General features: G+C 51.0%; 1 protein-coding gene and 1 long non-coding RNA gene across 2 annotated transcripts in view; one reads left to right on the top strand and one right to left on the bottom strand.

The window, feature by feature from the left end:
* The window catches only part of UNC13A (unc-13 homolog A), a 60,782-nt gene that overhangs the window by 3,904 nt on the left and 36,637 nt on the right, over positions 1–20,241 (bottom strand). The window contains exons 25-40 of the mRNA XM_081496450.1: positions 18,722–18,855; positions 17,441–17,526; positions 17,120–17,246; positions 16,311–16,407; positions 15,803–15,946; positions 14,741–14,824; positions 14,102–14,179; positions 13,789–13,877; positions 12,972–13,124; positions 11,691–11,814; positions 9,178–9,216; positions 8,017–8,046; positions 6,530–6,586; positions 6,094–6,174; positions 4,836–4,983; positions 635–727 (exon numbers count right to left, since the gene is read on the bottom strand). Of these exons, the coding sequence (XP_081352576.1) occupies positions 635–727; positions 4,836–4,983; positions 6,094–6,174; positions 6,530–6,586; positions 8,017–8,046; positions 9,178–9,216; positions 11,691–11,814; positions 12,972–13,124; positions 13,789–13,877; positions 14,102–14,179; positions 14,741–14,824; positions 15,803–15,946; positions 16,311–16,407; positions 17,120–17,246; positions 17,441–17,526; positions 18,722–18,855 (1,564 nt within the window). The remainder of the gene's footprint in view (positions 1–634; positions 728–4,835; positions 4,984–6,093; positions 6,175–6,529; positions 6,587–8,016; positions 8,047–9,177; positions 9,217–11,690; positions 11,815–12,971; positions 13,125–13,788; positions 13,878–14,101; positions 14,180–14,740; positions 14,825–15,802; positions 15,947–16,310; positions 16,408–17,119; positions 17,247–17,440; positions 17,527–18,721; positions 18,856–20,241) is intronic.
* LOC145508853 (uncharacterized) lies at positions 4,739–19,958 on the top strand. Its single transcript, XR_014055634.1, has 4 exons — positions 4,739–4,875; positions 5,863–6,009; positions 10,085–10,204; positions 16,335–19,958. It is a non-coding gene; the product is annotated as an uncharacterized LOC145508853 (long non-coding RNA).

Raw genomic sequence — 20,241 nt, 5'->3', positions numbered from 1 at the left:
TCTGCAGCTAAATATGACCACGTGACTAACTTCCAGCCAATGAGATGTAAGAGAAAGTGACGCAAACAACTTTCAGCAGGGGAATGCCCTAAAGGCAGGGAGAATGCCCTACACTTTCTCCTTCCCCTAGCTGCAGACTGGGAAGCTGATGGGGGCTGAGTTCTTTGGGACCTTATAGAGGAAGAAAACACATTAGGGATAAAAATACAGCAAAAGATGTTTGGAGCTTGGATCCCTACCACTGTGAAGCCCCCATGTCAGTTCTGGGCTGATTATTCTTGGAGTTACCCCAGAGGAAGATTCATTCCATCTATTTTATTAGTATCTTGTTTAAGCCATTGTTATTTTAGGTCTTGGATAAAACAGATCAATCTGTGTTCTAACTAGAAAATTAAAGCCCACAACAGGAAAGCAGAGCTGGGAAAGTAGAATGAGTCCTGTAACACTCTTTGTACCTCTTGATCCAGCTGTGCCTGAAGGTGGATACTTCTGAACGTTTCAGTTTTATGAAAACAATTTTTTAAATGAAAAAATGAAACACATTTCTTCCTTAAGCCTGTTTGAGTTTGGTTTCAGTCTTAGAATCTAGTGCATCCTGGCTGAGGCACTCTCCCTCCCACCTCAGGCTACTCACCTTTCACTGTGACCTTGTGTTCCCCAGTTCCTGGATGAGTGAAGAGCTCTACGTGGACGGAGACTTCACCTACAGGGTCTTCCACACCCGAGCCTGGGCGGGGCAGGGGAGGATGCTTGGCGTGAGCTTCATTCTTTCCCACCCACCAGAAAGGATGTGGACTGTCTCCCACCCACCATATGCTGGCGGCATCAGGTCATCAGCCATGACAGGTTGGCACTGAGGGCAGGCTGGGGAGATGGGTGCTCATAAGGAGGCCAGAAACCCTCGGTTGTAGGCTTTCACTACCTTGTTGTGTGATTTCAGGCACATCCCTTAACTTCTCTGAGCCTAATGTCCTCTTTTTCATTCCCTGTCATCAGACTCAGTCTTCATCTTTCACACCATCTTGGCAGCATCTGACACTTTGGCTTTCTGTGCCTCAGTTTCTCCTCTTGGCTGCAAGAAGGCTACACTCTCCAAGTTCTCATCTTACAGTTAGTCTCTGCTTCTCACACTCTTTCCGTTCCCTATTCCTCTGTTGATCTTCAAACTGTTGGGGCACCCTGTACCTCAGTCCTCAACCCCTTTTTTGTTTTCACTTCCTTGCTAAGTAGTGGTATGGTGGAAGATACTGCCAGGTCTGCCTTCAAAATACATCCAGACTCTGGCCCATCTCCACAACCTCCATCCTGGTTCAGTCCCCATCGACCATGTGGCTCCGTCTCATACTTCGGGAATGGCTAAATGAACCACAGCCGCCCAATCAGAGCATTCTCTGGCCATGGCTGCAGTGATTGGCTCAGGGATGGTTATGTGATTGGAGCTAGGCCAATAGTTGTTGTCCCTGGGCCAACTAGGCCAACCTGAACTGTTGTAGTAGCCTCCTCCCTGTCTCCCTACACTTTCCTCTCAGCTTCTTTCAGTACACCAGCCAGAGAAAGCCTAAGTCAGACTGTATCCCTCCTCTGCTCAAAACCCTCCCGAGGCTCTCAGTTCACTATGAAATAATCAGAGTCCTGTGACCTGCAATCATTCCTGATATGTCCTCACTATTACCTCTCCTGCCTCACCTCCCTCCATTCTCATCCTTGCCAGCTCTGCTCCTCTAACACTCTGTGACAACATGACCCAGAATTCTCAATTCTGCTGAAGTGACAGCTTGTAGAGATATTTTTTATTTTCTCTGCCATTCCTTTTCCAACGGACCATCTCAAGTTTCCACTGAGAAATGTCCCTACCTCACCTCAGACATTGTGACTCCATCTCGCACTTTAGGTATGGCTAAATTAACCAGGGCTGCCCAATCCGAGCTGTCCCTGGCCATGGCTGCAGTGATTGGCTCAGGGGTGGTCATGTGACCCAACCTGGGCCAATAGGAACTGGTCCCAGGACTTTTGTTGTAACTCTTAGGAAAGAGTCTCTCTCTGGTTAAGCTGCTCCAAGGCCCAGTGAGGGGAAAGTCCATCCCACAGAGGTCTCAACAGAGACCAATGACCAATGGCATTGTTGGAGACTCTAGATCCAGCTATTACTGATGGCAAATTAATCCATAGGCTTTCAGTTACAGGCTCACAAATTCTCCAGTCTGCCTGAATCAAGGTAAGGTACTTTTCAATTTCAGCCAGGACAAGCATCTTGATTGATTGGTTCTGATGGGGATCATTGAAGGAACAGTTTAAAAGCTTCTGTCCCCACTCCTCCGTGACTCTTGGGAAGGGCATCCTGTGGGGTCTGGGGACCTGTGACCGCCAGCACCTCCACCAGGCCCCTCCCCTGCCCCTCAGGAAGCTCACCACACCTGGAGCACCCCATGCATGGGGGGAGGAACAGGGGGAAAGTTGGGGTGGGGTGGGGTAGGAGAATGGGTCAGTCCAAGGTTGATCAGGTTACCTGGCTCTGTGCGGTTAGTGACCAAGGCTCAGGGGGCAGAAGACCTCCATTGACCCAGTATTGGGGTGTGCACCCCCTCATCTTTGCCACCCACCCCAGGCTGCCTTCCTTGTCATCTCAGGCTCCCACCCCACTTCCCCCAACCAGTCACATGCTCAGCCTCACCCCACCAACCCCCACCCCAGGCTGATGCTTCATAGCAAGCTCAATCCGGGCCAGACTGAGGGGTGCCAGGGGAGAGTCGGACAGTGGTGGGTGGGGTGAGGGGTCAGATCAAGGCCGAAGCTAGTAAGAAGGGGGAGGGGGGCAGTGCTGGGAGCCCCCATCCCATGGTTTGCTGGCTCCAAGGGGAAGTGTCTTTCCCAGGCCTCTCTGTGCTTGTCCCAACCCCACCCCCACTCCCCCAATCCCAGGCCCCCTTGAGGGGAAAGGTTCCTTGGGCAAGGGGCTTCATCTCCTTTGAGACAGCTTCCTCATCTATGGAATAACAGATCACCCTGAGGGGCAACCTAAAGGAATGTCTTCTAGAATCCTGAGAAATGGTTCGCACAAAGGCTAGCTCAGAGTTAGAGCTTGAAAAATGCTCATTTTCTTTGCTCATAAAAGTGACATCAATAAAAATGATAACAATAATAATACAACTAACAATTGCTGCCAGCTGGTACATGTCAGAAACTGCTCTAAATTTAATTCATCTAGTCCTAAAAATAATCTTATGAATTAGGGTCCTTGACTGTTCTCATTTACAGATGAGAAAACTGAGGCTCAAGGAGGCAGCCGGTTGCGGGAGGTGCCCACCCACGGAGTGGCACAGCTGGAATCTGAGATGGGCAAGCGCCTGTCTGGGGGACCCGGGATCTGGGTTAAGATCAGCACCTAGGGAGAAACGGATTCCGACTCGCTACTCCTTCCCCACGTGGAACCAGCAAGCCGTCCTTCCCCCTGGTCCGCCTAGGCACCCCTGAAGCCAGTCGGGCCTGGGCGGGGCCCCGCAGGCCTGGGAGGCGGAAGGACGGGCCTTTTACTAGCCGGGCCAGGAGGGGTGCAGGCACCGGGCACCGGGCGCGGGCGGGCGGGCGGCGGAAGCACGTACCCTTCTCAGGATAAATGTCTTCACTAAGGGTAAACCTAGTCCCTTTTCCACCATGGACTAATCACGGGAGTGGGAAGGTGGAGAAAGGAAGGGAAGGAGGAGGGAGGGGAAAGACGAGCGAGCGAGAGAGAGGCGAGGATGGAGGGCGAGTGTGCGTGGCGGGGAGCAGGGTAGGCGCGGAGAGGGGGCGGCGAGTGAGAGGGAGGAGAAACAAGAGAGAGAGAAACGTCAGCTGCCGACGGACAGACAGACAGCCTCCCGCTCCGGGGGGAACACCAGGAACACTAAAAGCAGCAGCGTGGGCTGGGCACGAAGCTGAGCGCAGATGCCCGACGCCCAGGGAGGGCCCTAAGCCCTGGGCTGACTCGGGGGGGCAAGGGGGCAGCTGTGGCCGCAGGGTTTAGCTCCCCTCACCCCAGCCTCCTCTTCCACTGCCGGTACTAAGCCTGGGTTAGCGGCCAACCTTCTCTCCCGTGTCTGCACTCTTAGGGCCAATTTTGAAAAGGAGGGTCCCCAGGGAGGGGAACTAGGACCCTTAGAGTCCTGCCCCCCAGCCCCAGCTGCTGTGTGCGAACTCAGACATGGACAGGAGACAGAGGCAAGAGAAGAGAGAGAAAGAGAGAATTTGAGAAATAAGAACTCCCTCTCCGTCCGCCCCCCCCCAGGTCGGGGTCCCTCCCATCGCTGGTGCTGTCACTCCTTAGCCCCCGACAGTACAGAGGTCCCTCCCCACGGTACTTTCAACCATTCTTCCAGAGGTCCCTCCCCTGGAGCTGCCAATCAGTCATTGGCCACGTGACGTCAGAGATCCCGCCCCTGCCAGGGATGTCAATAACTGTCTCCACTGTCACAAGTCCCTCCCCTAAAGCTATCAACCATTCTCTGGAACCATGGAGTCGAGGTCCCGCCCCTAACAGCTGTCAATCACTCCCTGGTCCTTGAGGACAGAGGTCCCGCCCTACAGATTTCAATTACATCCTGACCCCCTGACGTCATGGGTTTTCCCAGGAGAGGCATTCCCTCCTGACCCATTGACGTCAGAGGTCCCGCTCCTACAAGCTGTAGATCATTCACAGGCCCGGTGACATCATGGAGCTCACGTGCGCCCCGGTGCTGTCAATTCTTCCCGGACTCGTGATGTCACAGAGGAGGTGAGTCCAAGGAGACCGTCTCGCCGGGGCTGGGCTGCCCCTATGGGAGGCGGGATTTTCATCGCGCTAACCAGCGGCTCCTTACCCTGGGCCGACTGCGTCTGCACGAATGTCTTGATGAGCAGGTCGGTGGCTTGCGTGTAGAGGGACAGGGCATAGCGTAGGGACTGCAGGTCTGGGCTTTTCTCCAGGAAAGTTTTCTTGAGGCCCACGCCACCTGCATGGAAGTATTGCTGTGGGGAGCAGGGTAGAGAGAGGTCAGGCTCGGACCCTCAACCTGCCCTTCAGACTGGGCAGCCCCAACGCCCCTCTCCCACTCTGCTGCCCTCTACTGTGATGGACGGGGTGACAGGGCGGGTCTTCAGAACACCCAGGTCCCAGGACTTCCCTCGTGGTCCAGTGGCCAAGACCCTGCGCCCCCAATGCAAAGGGTGTGGTTTTGATCCCTGGTCAGGGAACTAGATCCTGCATGCAGCAACTAAGAGTTCACTGCTGCAACTAAAGAGCCCACAAGCTGCCCTGAAGATCTAAGACCCAGCAAGCCGCAAGTAAGACCCAACACACCCAAATAAATAAATTAATAAAACTAAATATTAAAAAACCCAGGTCCTGCTACTCCCACCCTTACCCCTGCCCCAAACCCACAGGTGGGCTACCAGCATACTCAGAATAACACCCATGTCTTGCACGCCCTCCCAGGCCCTTTGCAGCTCTACCCTGCAGTCTCCTAACCTTCTTTCCAAAAATCTTCCCTTGCCTCAGGGTCTTTGCACTTTCTCTGTTTGCTGGTGAGAAGGTCTTCCTAGTCCCCACCCCTAATTTTCCATTTTGCCATGGCTCGCTCTCTGTCTTTCTTTGATTAAGTTTTCAAAGGGTTTTCCTTAACCACCCCTCCTTAATATGTTGACAACTATATTTTGCTGTAATTCTCCACTTCAACAAAACATTTCCTTCTACAAGAGTAGTCTTCACACTTCTTATTTCATGGAAACCACAGCCCCTTTCATATCTCCATGTTCTTGCAAGGGCTGTTTCCCTGAAAGAATGCTCTATTTGTTTGGCCTTGTGAATTTCTATTCCTTAAACTCCACCTCCCATGTGCTCTCTTCCAGCAAGCCCTCCCTGGACTCTCCCATCCTTTCCAATACCCTGTCTTGACCCCACAGAGCTTGGGGATGTCCTCAGGGGTCTGCCGTCAGCCAGCCTGGGACTGAAAAAGAAGGGTGATCAGGGAGTGTTTATAAATGGAATGGATTAAGGTGGGTTGCAGCCTAGATTCATGTCCACACTAGCCACAGCCTCTGCTTGTCCCACCTGGGATGGGCAGGGGTGAGGCCTCTCACCTTGATAGTGTCCAGGGCCAGCTCAACAACTGCACACTGCTTCGGGGTCAAGCTCTTGGCTTCTTCTCGTACCATGTGATCCTGGATGGATGGAGAGAGGGGCCAGGTGGGCAGTGCAAACTCTTCCCTGGAGATCTGCCTATCTATGGGTCTCATCTTCGCTAAACTCCAAGGAGTTGGATAAGTGGGTCTTTCTTTTCGTCATTGTGCTCTCAGTGCCTAGCATGTGGCTGACACACAACATGTGCTCAATAAACACTTGCTGAAAAATTATTTTACTCTTGATCAAGCTGTATCTGAAGCTGAACCTTGCAATACACTGAGCAAATAAATTGTGCTTAAGCCAGTCTGAATAGGGTTTCTGTCCTTTGAGCCTGCAAAGCACGCCCCTATTCTCAGACCTCTTCCCCAGGAAGTCCCCCACCCCTGGCCTCACCTTGAGTTTAGATAGCTGACCCAGCTCCTTGGCTGCATTGAAGATCATCTGGGTTCCCTGTAGGTAATAACCGACATAACCCCGGTGAGGGTGGGGTCCTCCTGCCCAGTGCCCAAGCCCCCATTGACACCCTAGCCCTGGACGCCATCTTGATTCTTGTCCAAAGGCTCTGGACAACCTTGTCCCCAGGTTGCGTCCTGGGGACAGACGATTGGAGCCCCCAGAAAGTGCTGAGGAAGAGATGGTGACCTTGTCCCCAGAAATCTTAGTCCTGTGGGGGCACTACCCATCCTCCCACCTCCACCATGGCCCCAGGTTTGTGGCACAGAGAAGAAAACAGGGCAGTAGGAGGGGGAAGCCCAACTTGATGTTTATGGGTATGAGTGGGACTTGCCAGCCCCAGGTCATGGAGCCTTGAGAAAACCATGGGATGGGCTCTGGTGAAACCTACCACCCACCATGGGCCTGTTCCGTCTGTGGGAAAACTTCCCCAGTAATCTGAGGGGGTGGGTAGGGGAGTGTTAACCTGAACTTTTAAAGAAAGAATCCTCCCCCTTAACACCCACCTCCGGACCCATCTCCCATTCCTCCCCAAAACAGACATCAGCAAGGTGACATCCTGGTTATGGCTCCGATGGGCCAGGTGGGCCTGGGTTCAAATCCCAGCTCTGCTGTGTGGTCCTGAGCAAGTCACTGAACCTCTCTGAGCCTCAGTTTTCCCATCTCCGATGGAGGAAATCCTATTCCATTTGTGGCTTAGCTGGGACTAAACATGTCTTTGTTCAGTGTTCACAGCTATTATTACTCGGTATCAAGGTCATGGGCAGTGCTAGGGGAGATGGGGCCCTGGCCTGGAAGCTATATATCCTGCCCCTCAACCCCCATCATGATGCTGAGTGAACTGAGACAAGTCTCAAGCCGTCTTTGGGCCTCAGTTTCCTCCCTTGGCCGCTAGGGGCACCTACACTAGCTTAGGGGATGATGGGGGGTGGGGGTGGGGGAGTCTGAGTATCATAGAGGTTATGAGCCTTGAATTACTGGTCCTGGGGTGGCCTTGGAGTCCTGGGCAAGGCTAAGCAGGGAGAAGGGCCATTTTCAGCTGGGATATTTGGAATCACATTGATGCTTTTCCAAGCTGGCCCGTGGGATCCGGTCACCCTGCCACTAGCGGTATTAGTATTATCATCCTGGCTGTAGCTACTCTTCTTAGCCCTTGTCTGTGATTCCCCGAGTCTGTCACGAGGCACAGTCACTCGGGAGCCCAGCCTGGGCCTCAGTTTCCCCTGCCACACCCTTCTCCCCACTTGCCACCCACCCCTGCCACCCCTCACGAGCAAGCCAGACAGACAGAGGAAGAAGAGACCGACAGACAGGGTCACAGTACATCCCCAGACGGCACAGATCACAGAAGTGGAAAGAGGCATGGGTGGGGTGGGGGGGTGGGGGTGAGGGTGGGAGCCAGACAGACAGTGAGAGGCCGGTCTTACATCTGAGTGGCTTGGCAATTTCACCCTGCCCTGTGGAGAGAATCAGGTGAGGGTCAGAGTTTGGGTTGCTGCTGAGAAGATATTCAGTGGGGCTTTCCTACCCCCCTCAACGCACAGCCCATGAGCTCCCTCCCAGGTTCTGGGTCCAATGCTGGACCCCCTCCCCAGCTAGGCACCTCCCCTCGGCCCCTGGTGGGGATTAGGGGTCAGACTCTGAACTGCCAGGAGACTAGAATCAGCCCATCACCTGGGGACAGGTACCCAATCCCACAGTCAGCCTGCCCCAAGATGGGGTGCCTTGGGGAGGGGGGGAAAAGAGAGAGAGACAGAGCTTGGGGTATCTCCTTCCTCAACTCCCAAGACCTTACCCCAGCAGGCCTGACTCTAAAAGAAGTATACTAACACAAGTATCACAAGTTCGCACAATACACAGACACACACCCAGGCATATCCATGGGTGTGCAGAAAGTTCACATACACACACACCTGGATCAATATACAAAGACACAAACACATGCAAAAGAACTCAAGAGCTAAAATACACACATGTACTACTAAACACTTGCACACATGTGCACAGTCACACACATAAACCCACACACTCTCCACCCCACAGGGATGCACATACATGCATAGAGTGCCTGAACATACTGAACACATATGCCCTCCAAAGGGCTGGATGGGTAAGTTGGAAGCCCTACAACCTCTGTTCATGAAGTGGAGATACCACTTGTGTGCACACAGCCACGATAGCTCCTGTATGAGTGCACAGCAAGGGTAACTGTATTACCACAGCTCTCATCTCCTTATGACAAACACCCATTAGAATGAACAAAACATGTCTCAGTCCAGGGCAGTCCAGTGTCTGGGCCCTTCTAGAGGCCAAAGAATTTCAGCTGAGCCCAGGACTGGGATCAGCCCTTTGGGCACTGTTGTGAGAGGACAGGGGCTGTTTGTGTACAAACACACATGCTCCAAGCCATGTTCCTGGGGAACCACTTTGTTTCTGATTCCTGGTTTTGTGGGACTTGGTTAGGGCACCCACCTCCTACCCGTGAAACTCCCAGCTGACCTCCATGCCCGTGCAAATGGACACACACATATACACACGCACCCACACAGCAGAGTTTGGGACCTCAGCACAGGTGAGGCCCTCATTACCTTTTCTAATCCCTTGCCATGTTTTCTCAAGAGGGTGCCCTGCAGAGACAATGTCACAGGGTGATCAACCTAGTGTGGGGTGGGAACCCAGGGTGATGATACTCATGGGGATAGGAAGTAAAGGGCATCTTCACTGCACATTGGGCTGGTGACAGAGTTGCTGGGGGGATAATGTGTGTGCCTTAATGACTGACTTAAACGGTGTGAGAGCCAGAGAGGCAGGAAAGAGAGAAGGAGAAAGAGAAATACAGAGCCAGAGAGAGAGAGAAGTCACTGCCAAAATATAATCCATTTATATTCACTGTATATATGAGGCTCTTGGTTTTTGAGTCAACAGGAAAGTAAATGGGCTACATGTTCAGACAGACCTGAATTTGAATCCTGGCATATATTTACTATGTGGCTTTGACCAGGTGACTCTTCCTCTGTGAGCCTCAACTTTCCTCATCTGTAAAATGGAAATAATAATATCTATCTCACTCAAATGGGTGTCATGAAGGTGAGCTGAAACAATTGCTATGAGGTCTGGAATACAGGAAATCCTCAACAAATGTATATTCCCTTAGTTCTCTACCCACAGATGTATTGTCTATAGTTGAATACACTGCCACCATGTGGGTACAGTCAGATTGCAGCCACAAGAAGTGAGATGAGCCCTAGCAAATTTTTGACAAACCTTGAGTAACAGCCTTGTCTTGCCCAAAAAGAGGACTCCAGAGTGGTTCTAACTGATCTCTGCTCTTTTATGTGTCTAAATACTACCACCACTACCAATAATATTAGCTCTAACTTAGCGAGCACTGCCTTAGTCAGTCACTGAGTTCAGCACTTGAACACATCATCCTACTTGGTTCTGAAAACAACCCTCAGAGAGCTGCTACAATTAACCTCTTTTTTTTTTTTCCAGACAAGGAAATGGAGGTTGGGAGGTGAAGTGACTTCCCAAGGTCACAGAGAAAACGGCTGGGCTGAGATTTGATGCCAAGTCTGCCTGACACCAAGGAGTCACAACATTGTCCCCACCTGGGTGCCTGTCTGGGATTCCTGTGTGTTAGCACGTGTGGTGGGAGTCGGGTGGGCAGGGGTGATGGTGCTGTCTGGCTGATCAGCTAGCTTTGGGAACCGGGGTGGTGAGGGTGTAGTTCGTACGGTTACTAACAGTTCAGAGTGGAAAAGGGAGGTCAGAGAAGCTCCACTGACTTTGAACATCCTTTTAGCTTCAGGGAGAGACCCAGATATCCTGGTGGCGTCTCAGTATGGCAGCAAGGGTGAATTCTAACTAAATCATGCGAGCAGATGTGAAGGTGGTGGACCCGGGTTTTGGAAGGTGGAAGGCCCCTCCTCCGTACTTATGATTGGGCGGGGTGGGGCGTGGCCTCCCTCCCTCCCGGCCCCGCCCCCATGCCCCGCCCCAGACAGACACAGGCACATCTAGGCGGAAGGTGGGACAGTGGGTGGGGGGCCAGTAGGTGAGGAGGGGGCGCTGGGAGGGGGGTGCAGCCACGCGGTGGGCCGAGTCCAGACACAGAGCGGACGGACAGACAGACGGACAGAGGGGCCTCTACTTACGATCATCTGTCAGCCGTGATGGGGGCGGGGCGGTGGGGGAGGGGGGAATAAGTCACCGTGAGTCTCCCGGAAAAGCCAGGGAGGGGGCGGAGACGGCACCAAAGGGCGGACCCCGTGTCCCAGCCCAGCCCAGTCCAGGGTGGAGGGGGGCGGGCGGGCAGCTGGAGGTCCCCAGCTTCCCCCACCATCACTGCCTCTCGGCTGCCACCGCCGCCCCTCCCACGCCTCCCTCATTCACCCAGAAACTTCCTCCCACTCTATGCTGTGCCATTAACCACATGCCCTCACTGTCCTTAGGCCCTGACACCCAGCCACACCCCTCTGAAGATGACACAGTCCCTCCACCCCTACCCAGCAGCCTGACCCTGCAGATCACTATCTCTGGGCTGTTCCCAGAAGAGTCCCAGAGGCACGGTCCTGGTCTCCAGATGACCACTGAACTCTGCTTGACCTCTGTTCACTTCGGTGCTCTCTATAACCTCTGGTTGATCTCCTGGAACTCTGTTTTATTGGCCTCTGATCTTTGAAATCTGGGTATCTCCTTTACTTGCCTCTTGATTGACCTTCACAGCTCCCTGATGAACCCACTGACCCCTATAACCTCTGTGACTCATGGGTGGCCTTGATGCCCAAGCTGATCTCTCTATTTTCTGGGTAATCTCTGACCTTTAAATAATCACTTGTTCCTCCTATGACCCCTATATCCCCTAGACGTCTCTTTCCTTGACCTCTTTGACCCTTAAATAACTGACCCCTGAATGACCTTTTGACCCTTTTCACCCATGTGTGACCTCTCTGATTTCTGAAAGGTCCTTCTGGTGGACCCTCAAATGGCCCTTGTGCCTTGATGACCTCTACGCCCCCAGCGCCTTTGACATCAAGCTCTCTGGGTTCTCACAGAGGAGGCGGCCTAGGTGTCCCCTCTGGCCCCCTGCAGGCCTCACCGTCTGGTCAGTGAGGGGTGGCAGGACGATGGTCTTCTCCATGGTGTTCATGACCAGCTTCCATAACTCCTTCAGCACCCGCTTCAGCACCGTCTTCTCACAGATTTTGGCAAAGAGAGTCAGGCTGGGGGCAAGGGATAGGTCTGAGAAAGGGCCCAGATGGTCCCAACCTGAGGAACCCCTTCCCCTCACTACATGGGCAAGGTGGGAAGGCATGCCATGGACATGCAAGAGGGTCCAGAGCCTGTACACAGACCCCAAGTGGTCTGATGGGGCTGCAGTGTGTGATACACAGGGAGAAGAGTGGATGGTAGCTGGACAGATCAGCAGGAGCTAGACTGGGAAGGAGCCTCAAAATCTAGGAGAAAAGCCTGGGCCTTAGCATGAGGGCAATAGGGGAGCTGTGGAGTGTTCAAGAGAGAGAGCCAGATTTTTCTATTTGAATGAATAGAGTGGGGGATGAACTAGAATAGGAAGGTTGGAGACAAGGGACTATGAGGGGGCTGGAGCCATGCTCAGGAGAAGAAGGGAATGCTAGGGAAGGGGACAATCTTGAGAGGGAAAACAACAGAGTTCATGACTGGCTATATGGGGTTGACAGAGGGCAATCCGTCATGATCCTTCCAACAACTTAGCTACCCTCCACCAAATCATCCTTCCCCCAACCCTAATGCTTCCTCTATCAATTTTTTGAAAAAAGTGAAGTGAAAGTGAACTGACTCAATGGACATGAATTTGTGCAAACTCCAGGAGATGGTAAAGGACAGGGAGGCCTGGCACGCTGCAGTCCATGAGGTTGCAAAGAGTTGGACATGACTTAGTGACTGAACAACAGCAACCATCACTTTTTCCTACCTCCCTTCTTTCCTTTAGTCCATACTCCACCCATACATCAATATACGCATCCTCCAAACAGTTATTCATCCATCCAAATATTTACCCAACTCTCCATCCATCCATTTATCCATCCATCCTTTTATCCATATACTCTCCATATAGCTTTCTAAGCATTTTTATTTTAATCTACTCATCCATCCACCCACCCATCCCTCATGTCTTTTACCATCCATTCATCCATACAAATATTGACCCACTGATCCTTCTAATCATTAACCCACCCATCTTTCCATCTCTTCATGCCTCCGCTCACCAGCCCATCCAAACCATTCAACCACCACCCAGCAAGCATGCCCTGAGTATCCTCTCCAGGCCAGCCCCAAGGTTACTGAGGCCCCACCCTAGATCCCTCCCTGTGGACCCAGTCCACCCAGCCTGGCTCACTTGCTATCCAGCAGGTCCATGATGGGTTGTAGTACATTGTCAGCATCCTGGGCCACGCTGCTGCAGGCACTGGCTGGCACATTGCCTGTGCCTTTCACCTGGCTGAGGATGTCACCCATCTGCTTGACACAGTCTTCAATGTGCGGCTGGAAGCTGGGGACACAGAGAGGAGGACCTCAGATTAGACTTTCCTGGCCTCTGGAAGAAGGGCAGGATGAGGCTGATCTGTGGACCTTTTATCACCAGCATCAGAGAGCCACGGCATATAACAGGAGTGGGGTTTAATAGCAGAATTGGGCATCAGGCTAAGATATTTACTTGTGTTGTTTATTTCATCACATGGTCCTACTCAGGTACTACTGTTAATCATCTTCACCATCTGAGCTTCCCTGGTGGCTCAGACGGTAAAGAATCTGCTCGCAATGCAGAAGACCTGGGTTTAATCCCTTGGTCAGAAGAGCCCCTGGAGAAGGGAATGGAAACCCACTCCAGTATTCCTGCCTTGAGAATTCCATGGACAGAGGAGCCTGGCGGCCTACAGTCCATGGGGTCATAGAGAGTCGAACACAACTGAGTGATCAACACTTTCACATTGTTATCATCATCCCCACTTTATAGATGGGTAAACTAACATTCAGAGAAGTTAAACAACTCACCCAAGGCCACACAGTAGTAAGCAGGGAATCTAGGCTTGAACTCAGCTTTGTATAGCTCCTAAGGGCCTGAGGTCTTCGCCACTACATCTGCTGAGTCTCCAGATGCCCCAGGCTGGGGGCTGTCCCCTCCCTTCCGCTCCCAGCTCTGGAGATGCCCCCACCTGGTAGCAAACACCCGGCTGAGCTCATCCAAGACGTTGTTGAGTTTCACCTGTAGCTCCTTCAAGATGTCACTGGCCTCGGCATCCAGCTGAGGAGGGAGAAGGAACATCAGGTCAGGTTCATAGGGCATCCACATGGATGGGGCATTTTCCCATCCAATTCAGGGGAAAGGAGCCGGAGAGGAAACTGAGGCTCAGACAGTTAAGCTGCTTGCTTGGGTCTGATGAAGTCGCTGAGCCGGAATTCATCAGGTACACGCTCGGGCCTGCAGGGACATGGGATGATAGTGACCCCGCCTGGGCCCTGGCTCACCTCCTTCCCTCCCATGGCTTCGAACATCTTCTCCAGCTGAACTCTCAGCTGCTGAGTGTTGTTCATGAGGATGCAGGGCTGCAGATGGGAAAAGAGGAGGGAGTCAGGGCTCAGGACCTCTCCCCAGGGCCTCCCCCACCACCACCACCCCCACTGCCAGGGACCTCAGACGGTTACAGGGTCTGTGTCTGGAGGAAGCTGGGGTCCCATAAAGTCATCTGAGCATGGAAGACAGCATTTGGGATCAGGTCCCTGGGAGTTCTGGGGGGATCTCTAGAGATCAAGAGTGGGAATGAGAACTTCCCCTCTGGGTAGGCTGGAGCTGGTGAGTCCAGAAGGGCTGGACCTCCGGGACTAGCAGAAAGGGGAGTTCCTGTCACACACCAGTATTCTTCTACATGGGCTCAAAACTTTGTAAGCTCACATACATACTCCCTGAGGGCTTCATTCACAACAACCAGACACATTGAAGATGTGTCCCCTCACCTGCGGATCCCCCTGGACTCACACAGTCAGACACAGAGACACACACACACAGCTGGACATACATGCAGACACAGGTATCAGAGCCCAGGGAAGGATGCTCTGGGGGTACAGAATGGGGTTGGGGGAAAGAGGACAGGGACCCCCGCAGGTCACCACTTTCTCCTTCTCCTTGGAGCAGTAGGAAGCGAAGTCCTTGGAGATGATGTCTGCATACTGGAGGAGCACATTACTGATGGTCTGGGGAGGACACAGAGGGTGGGTGAGATGAGGAGCTGGGGTTAGGTGGGCCCAATAAGAACCGTTAGTGAGGTCAGGGGTGAACCTGAATCCCTGCTAGCACCTAAGACGGACCACCAGGCTGGGCGAATTCTCCGCCCAGAATGAGTATCGTGACCAAGGGGAGACGACACCAGTGAAGAAGATTGTTTCACATAGACATAGCTCCTCTTCAGAGCAACCCAACAGTCATATTAACCTAACCCCAAGCATAAACATTGGAGAAGGAAATGGCAACCCACTCCAGTATTCTTGCCTGGAGAATCCCAGGGATGGTGGAGCCTGGTGGGCTGCTGTCTATGGGGTCGCACAGAGTCGGACACGACTGAAGCGACTTAGCAGTAGCAGCAGCAGCAGCAAGCATAAGCATAACTCAGTTCCAAATTGAATCCCAATTCCTATCTATAATCCTCAACTTTACCCCAGGTTAAAGTCAATCCAACTGAACTTCAACCCCAGGTCAATGGCCCCAACCTTCTAACTCACCCCAACACCTGCTCACATTCTATATAGATCCCAATACGCACTCCAAACTCAATGTCTGATTGAGTCCCAGTCCTAACAGTAACCCAAAAACTAACCCAAATCTCAATCTCATCCCTAACCCTGACCCCAGGTCCGAATTCAACTCCAACTTTAATTATGACCCTGACCTCAACCCCAACCTCAAACTCAACCTAAACCCTGATCGCAACTTCAACTCCAATCTCAATGACCTCAACCCTAACCTCAACCCAACCTCCAACCTCGAATCCCAACCCCAAACTCCAACCACAATTCCAATGTCTATGGCATGACCAATCCCAACACTGGCATCAAGCCCTACCTTAATACCAGTGATATCTACAACCCCAACCTTGACCTCAATCCCACCTCAACACCAACCCCAATTTTGACCCTATTCCATCCCCCACCTGGACCCCATCCACACCCCCAAACCTTGGCAAAGCGTCTCATGTAGTGCCCCACAATCTGGGGGTCAGGACACTCAAGTTTCTTGATGATCTCAAAGCTCTGATTGAGCTGGGAGAAGACATCCACCACGGAGCAGGAGAACAGGGCATGCTCTGAAGTCTGCTGGAACTGCAGCAGAAAGGAGGATGGAGGGAGGAGAGGTCAGAGCCAGATAGTCCCCAGAGTCCAACCCTCCTGCTTTCCACAGGGAGAACCAGAATGCCCTGGGATGACAGTGAGATGGATAGTGGGCAAGGTGAACTCAGAGCCAAGACTTAGAGGTGGATGCAGGGGGAGAGGTCAGGCTTGATAAACTCTCATTCATTTGTTAGAGGAACAAAAGACCCATCAACACCGTGAACGAGACAAAGATGGACATGTTTTCCAGAGTCTTGCCTCATCCCAAGGGCAGTTTTGCCCCCAAATTGGACCCCAGAAGTAGTGAGGCCACTGTGAGCAGACTGGAAGCTTGGTGGTGGATCAGTTTTCTTACCCCATCCTTCTTGTCTCTCTCCAGGGCTCCATGCAAGAAATCTCGGGACACCTCCTCATTCTCGTCCAGCCACTGGATGACAAAGGGCTCAAACCACCTGGAATGGAGAGCCAAGATGGGGCCCTACCATCTCTTGTCTCCCTAATCCTCTGCTCAGACTCACCCTATGGCCTAGGTGGCCACTCCCCAGCTCCCCTCCTACTTCACCCTTGAAATGACTGAATGACCATTGTCAGAGCAAGCCCCAGATATGTGGGATCCTGGTGGATAAACTGCCTTTGGGCAAGTGGGTTTATTCTCTGAGATCCTGATAGAGCACACAGCAGGTCCTGGTAAATGGTGACCATCCCAGTCTCCAACAGAGGCCAAGAGTGAGACATCCCGAGTTCAAACTCTGGCTCTGCCACAAACTGGACATCACCCTGGGCGAGTCTTTCAGTCTTTTATCCTCTATTTCATAATCCACACAGTAGAAATGACAATACTCCTGTCTCATAGAATTGGCGAAAGGATTAAAGGGGAAAGGACAAGTGGGACTGCTCAGCATGGTTCCTGGATCTTCTGACCATTAACTGTCAGGCTGGAGAAGTCCATAGTTCAATGGCTGAGAATGGAGAACACTGGGATTGTAGCCCACCTGTGCCCTGCTGATGCCCAGGAAGCTCGGAGGAGGTCGACTTTCCCGCCCACGACCTCAGTCTAGCTGTCTGATGCCCACAGAACTCGGAGGAGGTTGACTCTCCCGCCCGGGACCTCAGTCTAGCTGTCAGCACTATAGTTCTGGCTTGGGCTCGGGACAGGGGACTTACGCAGGATACTCGGGCACTCGGTCCTTAAAGGCAGGCAGCTCAGCCACATACTCATTGTAGAGCCATTTCACCTTGAAATGGAGGTTCATGTAGTCGGCACTCTTGCACAGGCGATGCTTATCATGCTCTGGTGGGGAAAGCAAGGGGGCAACTTAGCCGGAGGTGTCTACCACTCTCTGCCTTGGTAGTGCCCACTCTGGCCATCACTGAGGTCTGACCTCCAATATGAGGGGCCAGGGAACTCACAACCTTAGTGGGGACACTGAGGCACAGCCAACTGCTGTTTCCAGGCTGGGAGATGTGGGGGTGGGGGGCACTCACCCTCCATTGCATACTTCATATCCTGGGCAAACAGATTCCACATCACTTCAGCGCTGATTTTACCCACGTTCAATTCCTGGGGAAACCTAGTGAGGTCATAAAAGTATGACACCTTGGCAGACAGAAGCCGGATGGCACAGGCTGCTTTGGCCTTTCCAGTACCAGAGGGTAGCGTGGGACAGGCAAGGGGTCTGGATTCAAGTTCACTCATAGCCACTGACTTGCTAAGTGACTCCGCACTGAGGCCTGCTTCTCTCTGAGCCTCCACCTACCCATCCCTCCATTCATTCATTACCCCACTCATCCATCTATCTACCCATCCATTCACCCACCCATCTGTCTATTCACCCATCCCCCCATCTCACCATCCATCTATTCCTGCATTCATTCCTTTACTCACCCAACCATCCGTCCACCAATCTATTCATTCATCCACCTATTAATCCATCTGTTTATCCATCCAGCCATCTGTCTATCCATCCATCTATTCATTCACCCATCCATTCATCCACCTGTCTGTTCATCTATCCATCTATTCATCTATCCATCTCCATTCACCTGTCCATACATCCCTTCATCCATCCACCCTTTGGTCTATTCATCCGAAATCCCTGATCTTAACTTAATATTTAAGTAACCAAGAGATGCTGGCACTCCAGAGTCAGGAGCCCTTCTAGCATTCACTTCAGGGAGCAAGAAAACACAATAGCTCACTCAGTTAACACAGATGAAAATTCTACAGACATGTAAAGCCACAAACCAAAACTGTGTGCACATTCATACATAATTATGCAATTCACATCACATATTAAAGTGCACGACTGAAGCGACTTAGCAGCAGCAGCAGCAGCAGCAGTACACAAATAACAATTAAACCCACAGACCACAACTATACACAAAATTATATTCACACATGTAAGAGATAATGCAATGTACATGCAAAAGATTTAGTAGAGTATCTAACACACAGGGAATAGTCGAGCAACACTATTGTTATTTATGAACCTACAGATACATAAAATTATATATACATGTACACACTGTTACACACATCAACACATAGAAAATACATGTCTGACTAGACCAGTGGTTGTGTACATACGCACAATTCTGTTTGCAAATTATGCTGTATTTCATCCATGCACAACCACACCCACAGTTGCCCCCATATACACATTTCACATATAATTAGATAGGGTTGCCTTTACATACAAGACACAAAATTGTGACACACATTCATGACCACCTCCAGATAATTAATTACACAGACACAGAACTCACTGGTTGAGGCAGGGAGTGTACGAATTTTTGTCTTCCTCAATGATGGACACTATGAGAGTAATCAGCTTGGACCAGAAGTCGAGGTTCTTGATGCTGGGGCCCTGTTCCTCCGGGGGAACTTCCCCCTTCTTGGCCTGGAAAGAACAGTGAGGATGTTGGTCACAAAGGGTTCAGGGGTAGGGAGCTCAGACAGTTCATTACTGAGGGGCAGGAGGTTAGGGAGGAAGGGCCCAATTAACATGTGTATGATTCAGGTGGGAGGTCTTCTTGAAAAGGAATTAAACTCATGTAAACTGGCCTCAATGGACATGAGTTTGAGCAAACTCTGGAAGACAGTGGAGGACAGGGAAGCCTGGCATGCAGCAGTCCATGGGGTCGAAAAGAGTCAAACACGACTTAGCGACTGAAACAACAACAAAACAGGCCCCAAGAGAGCTCATGTCCACACAGCTCACGAAGCTTAATTAGACTCATAAAAATAAGTGGAACTGAATTTAGTTGAACAAACTCAAGCCCACTAAACCAACAGAATCAAGATAAATGCAAATCAGGACCACTTAGCTTAACAGATGGCAGTTCTCAGAGTTAATTCAGTGGAACAGGGCCAATTACACTGAGTGAATAGAATTAAACTTAACAGGACTGAATTCAACTTGGATGAATCCAATTGGATTGAACCTAACCAATGTGCCCAAGATCAACATCAATCTAAATCAGAATAATGGAAATACATCAACTTGAACTCAATCCAACCTAAAGTAATCTAATTCAATTCAACCCAAGTCAACCCAATCCAATTTCACCTACTTATCTCAACCTAACATACTCAGGCCAACTCAATCCAACTTTGGTCAATCAATGGAAACGAGGATATTGGTAGTTAAACTCAACTGAAATAGGTCCGACTCAACTGAACTCAACTATACCTAATCCAACAGCTGAGCTCATCCTAACTCAAGCCAATTCAACCCAGTCAAGAACAATTTCAAGTAAACTAAATGAAAATAAATAAATTTTTACTCAACTCTGTCCAACTTGGTGATGCTCACCTAATTAGCCTAGAGCAATTTTAACTTAAGTCAAGTGAATAGAAATAAACAGATCTAAACTGATTATATTAATAATTGAACTAAACCCAATCCAGTTTAATCTACTTCATCCCAACCCAGTTAAGAGCAACTTGATTTCAACTCAAGTCATCTGAATGTAAATGAACAGAATAAAAGAAAATTGAGCTGAATTCAGCTTATGTGTTATCTCTTATCAAAAGCCCAAGCTGATGCAAGGGCTCAGCTACCACAGCCTCTTGTGATTTCTCCATCCCAGTGCTAATAACTCTGGTTGTAAATTTCCAATTTATACATTTCCCCCCCAATAGAGAATAAGCTCCTTGAAACCTCATTGACAATCTTGGGATATTATATAAATAAACAATGCATTGAAAGATCTCAAATAAATAAATAAATACTCAAATAAATTGAGTTCAAGACTGAACTGAAGAAATTCAATTCAACTCAACA

Source organism: Giraffa tippelskirchi, chromosome 6 (assembly GCF_054371585.1).
Source record: "Giraffa tippelskirchi isolate mGirTip1 chromosome 6, T2T-mGirTip1v1.2.pri, whole genome shotgun sequence".
Taxonomy (NCBI): domain Eukaryota; kingdom Metazoa; phylum Chordata; class Mammalia; order Artiodactyla; family Giraffidae; genus Giraffa; species Giraffa tippelskirchi.
The sequence above is the reverse complement of the archived record's forward strand: the minus strand, read 5'-3'. Positions and strand labels throughout refer to the sequence as shown.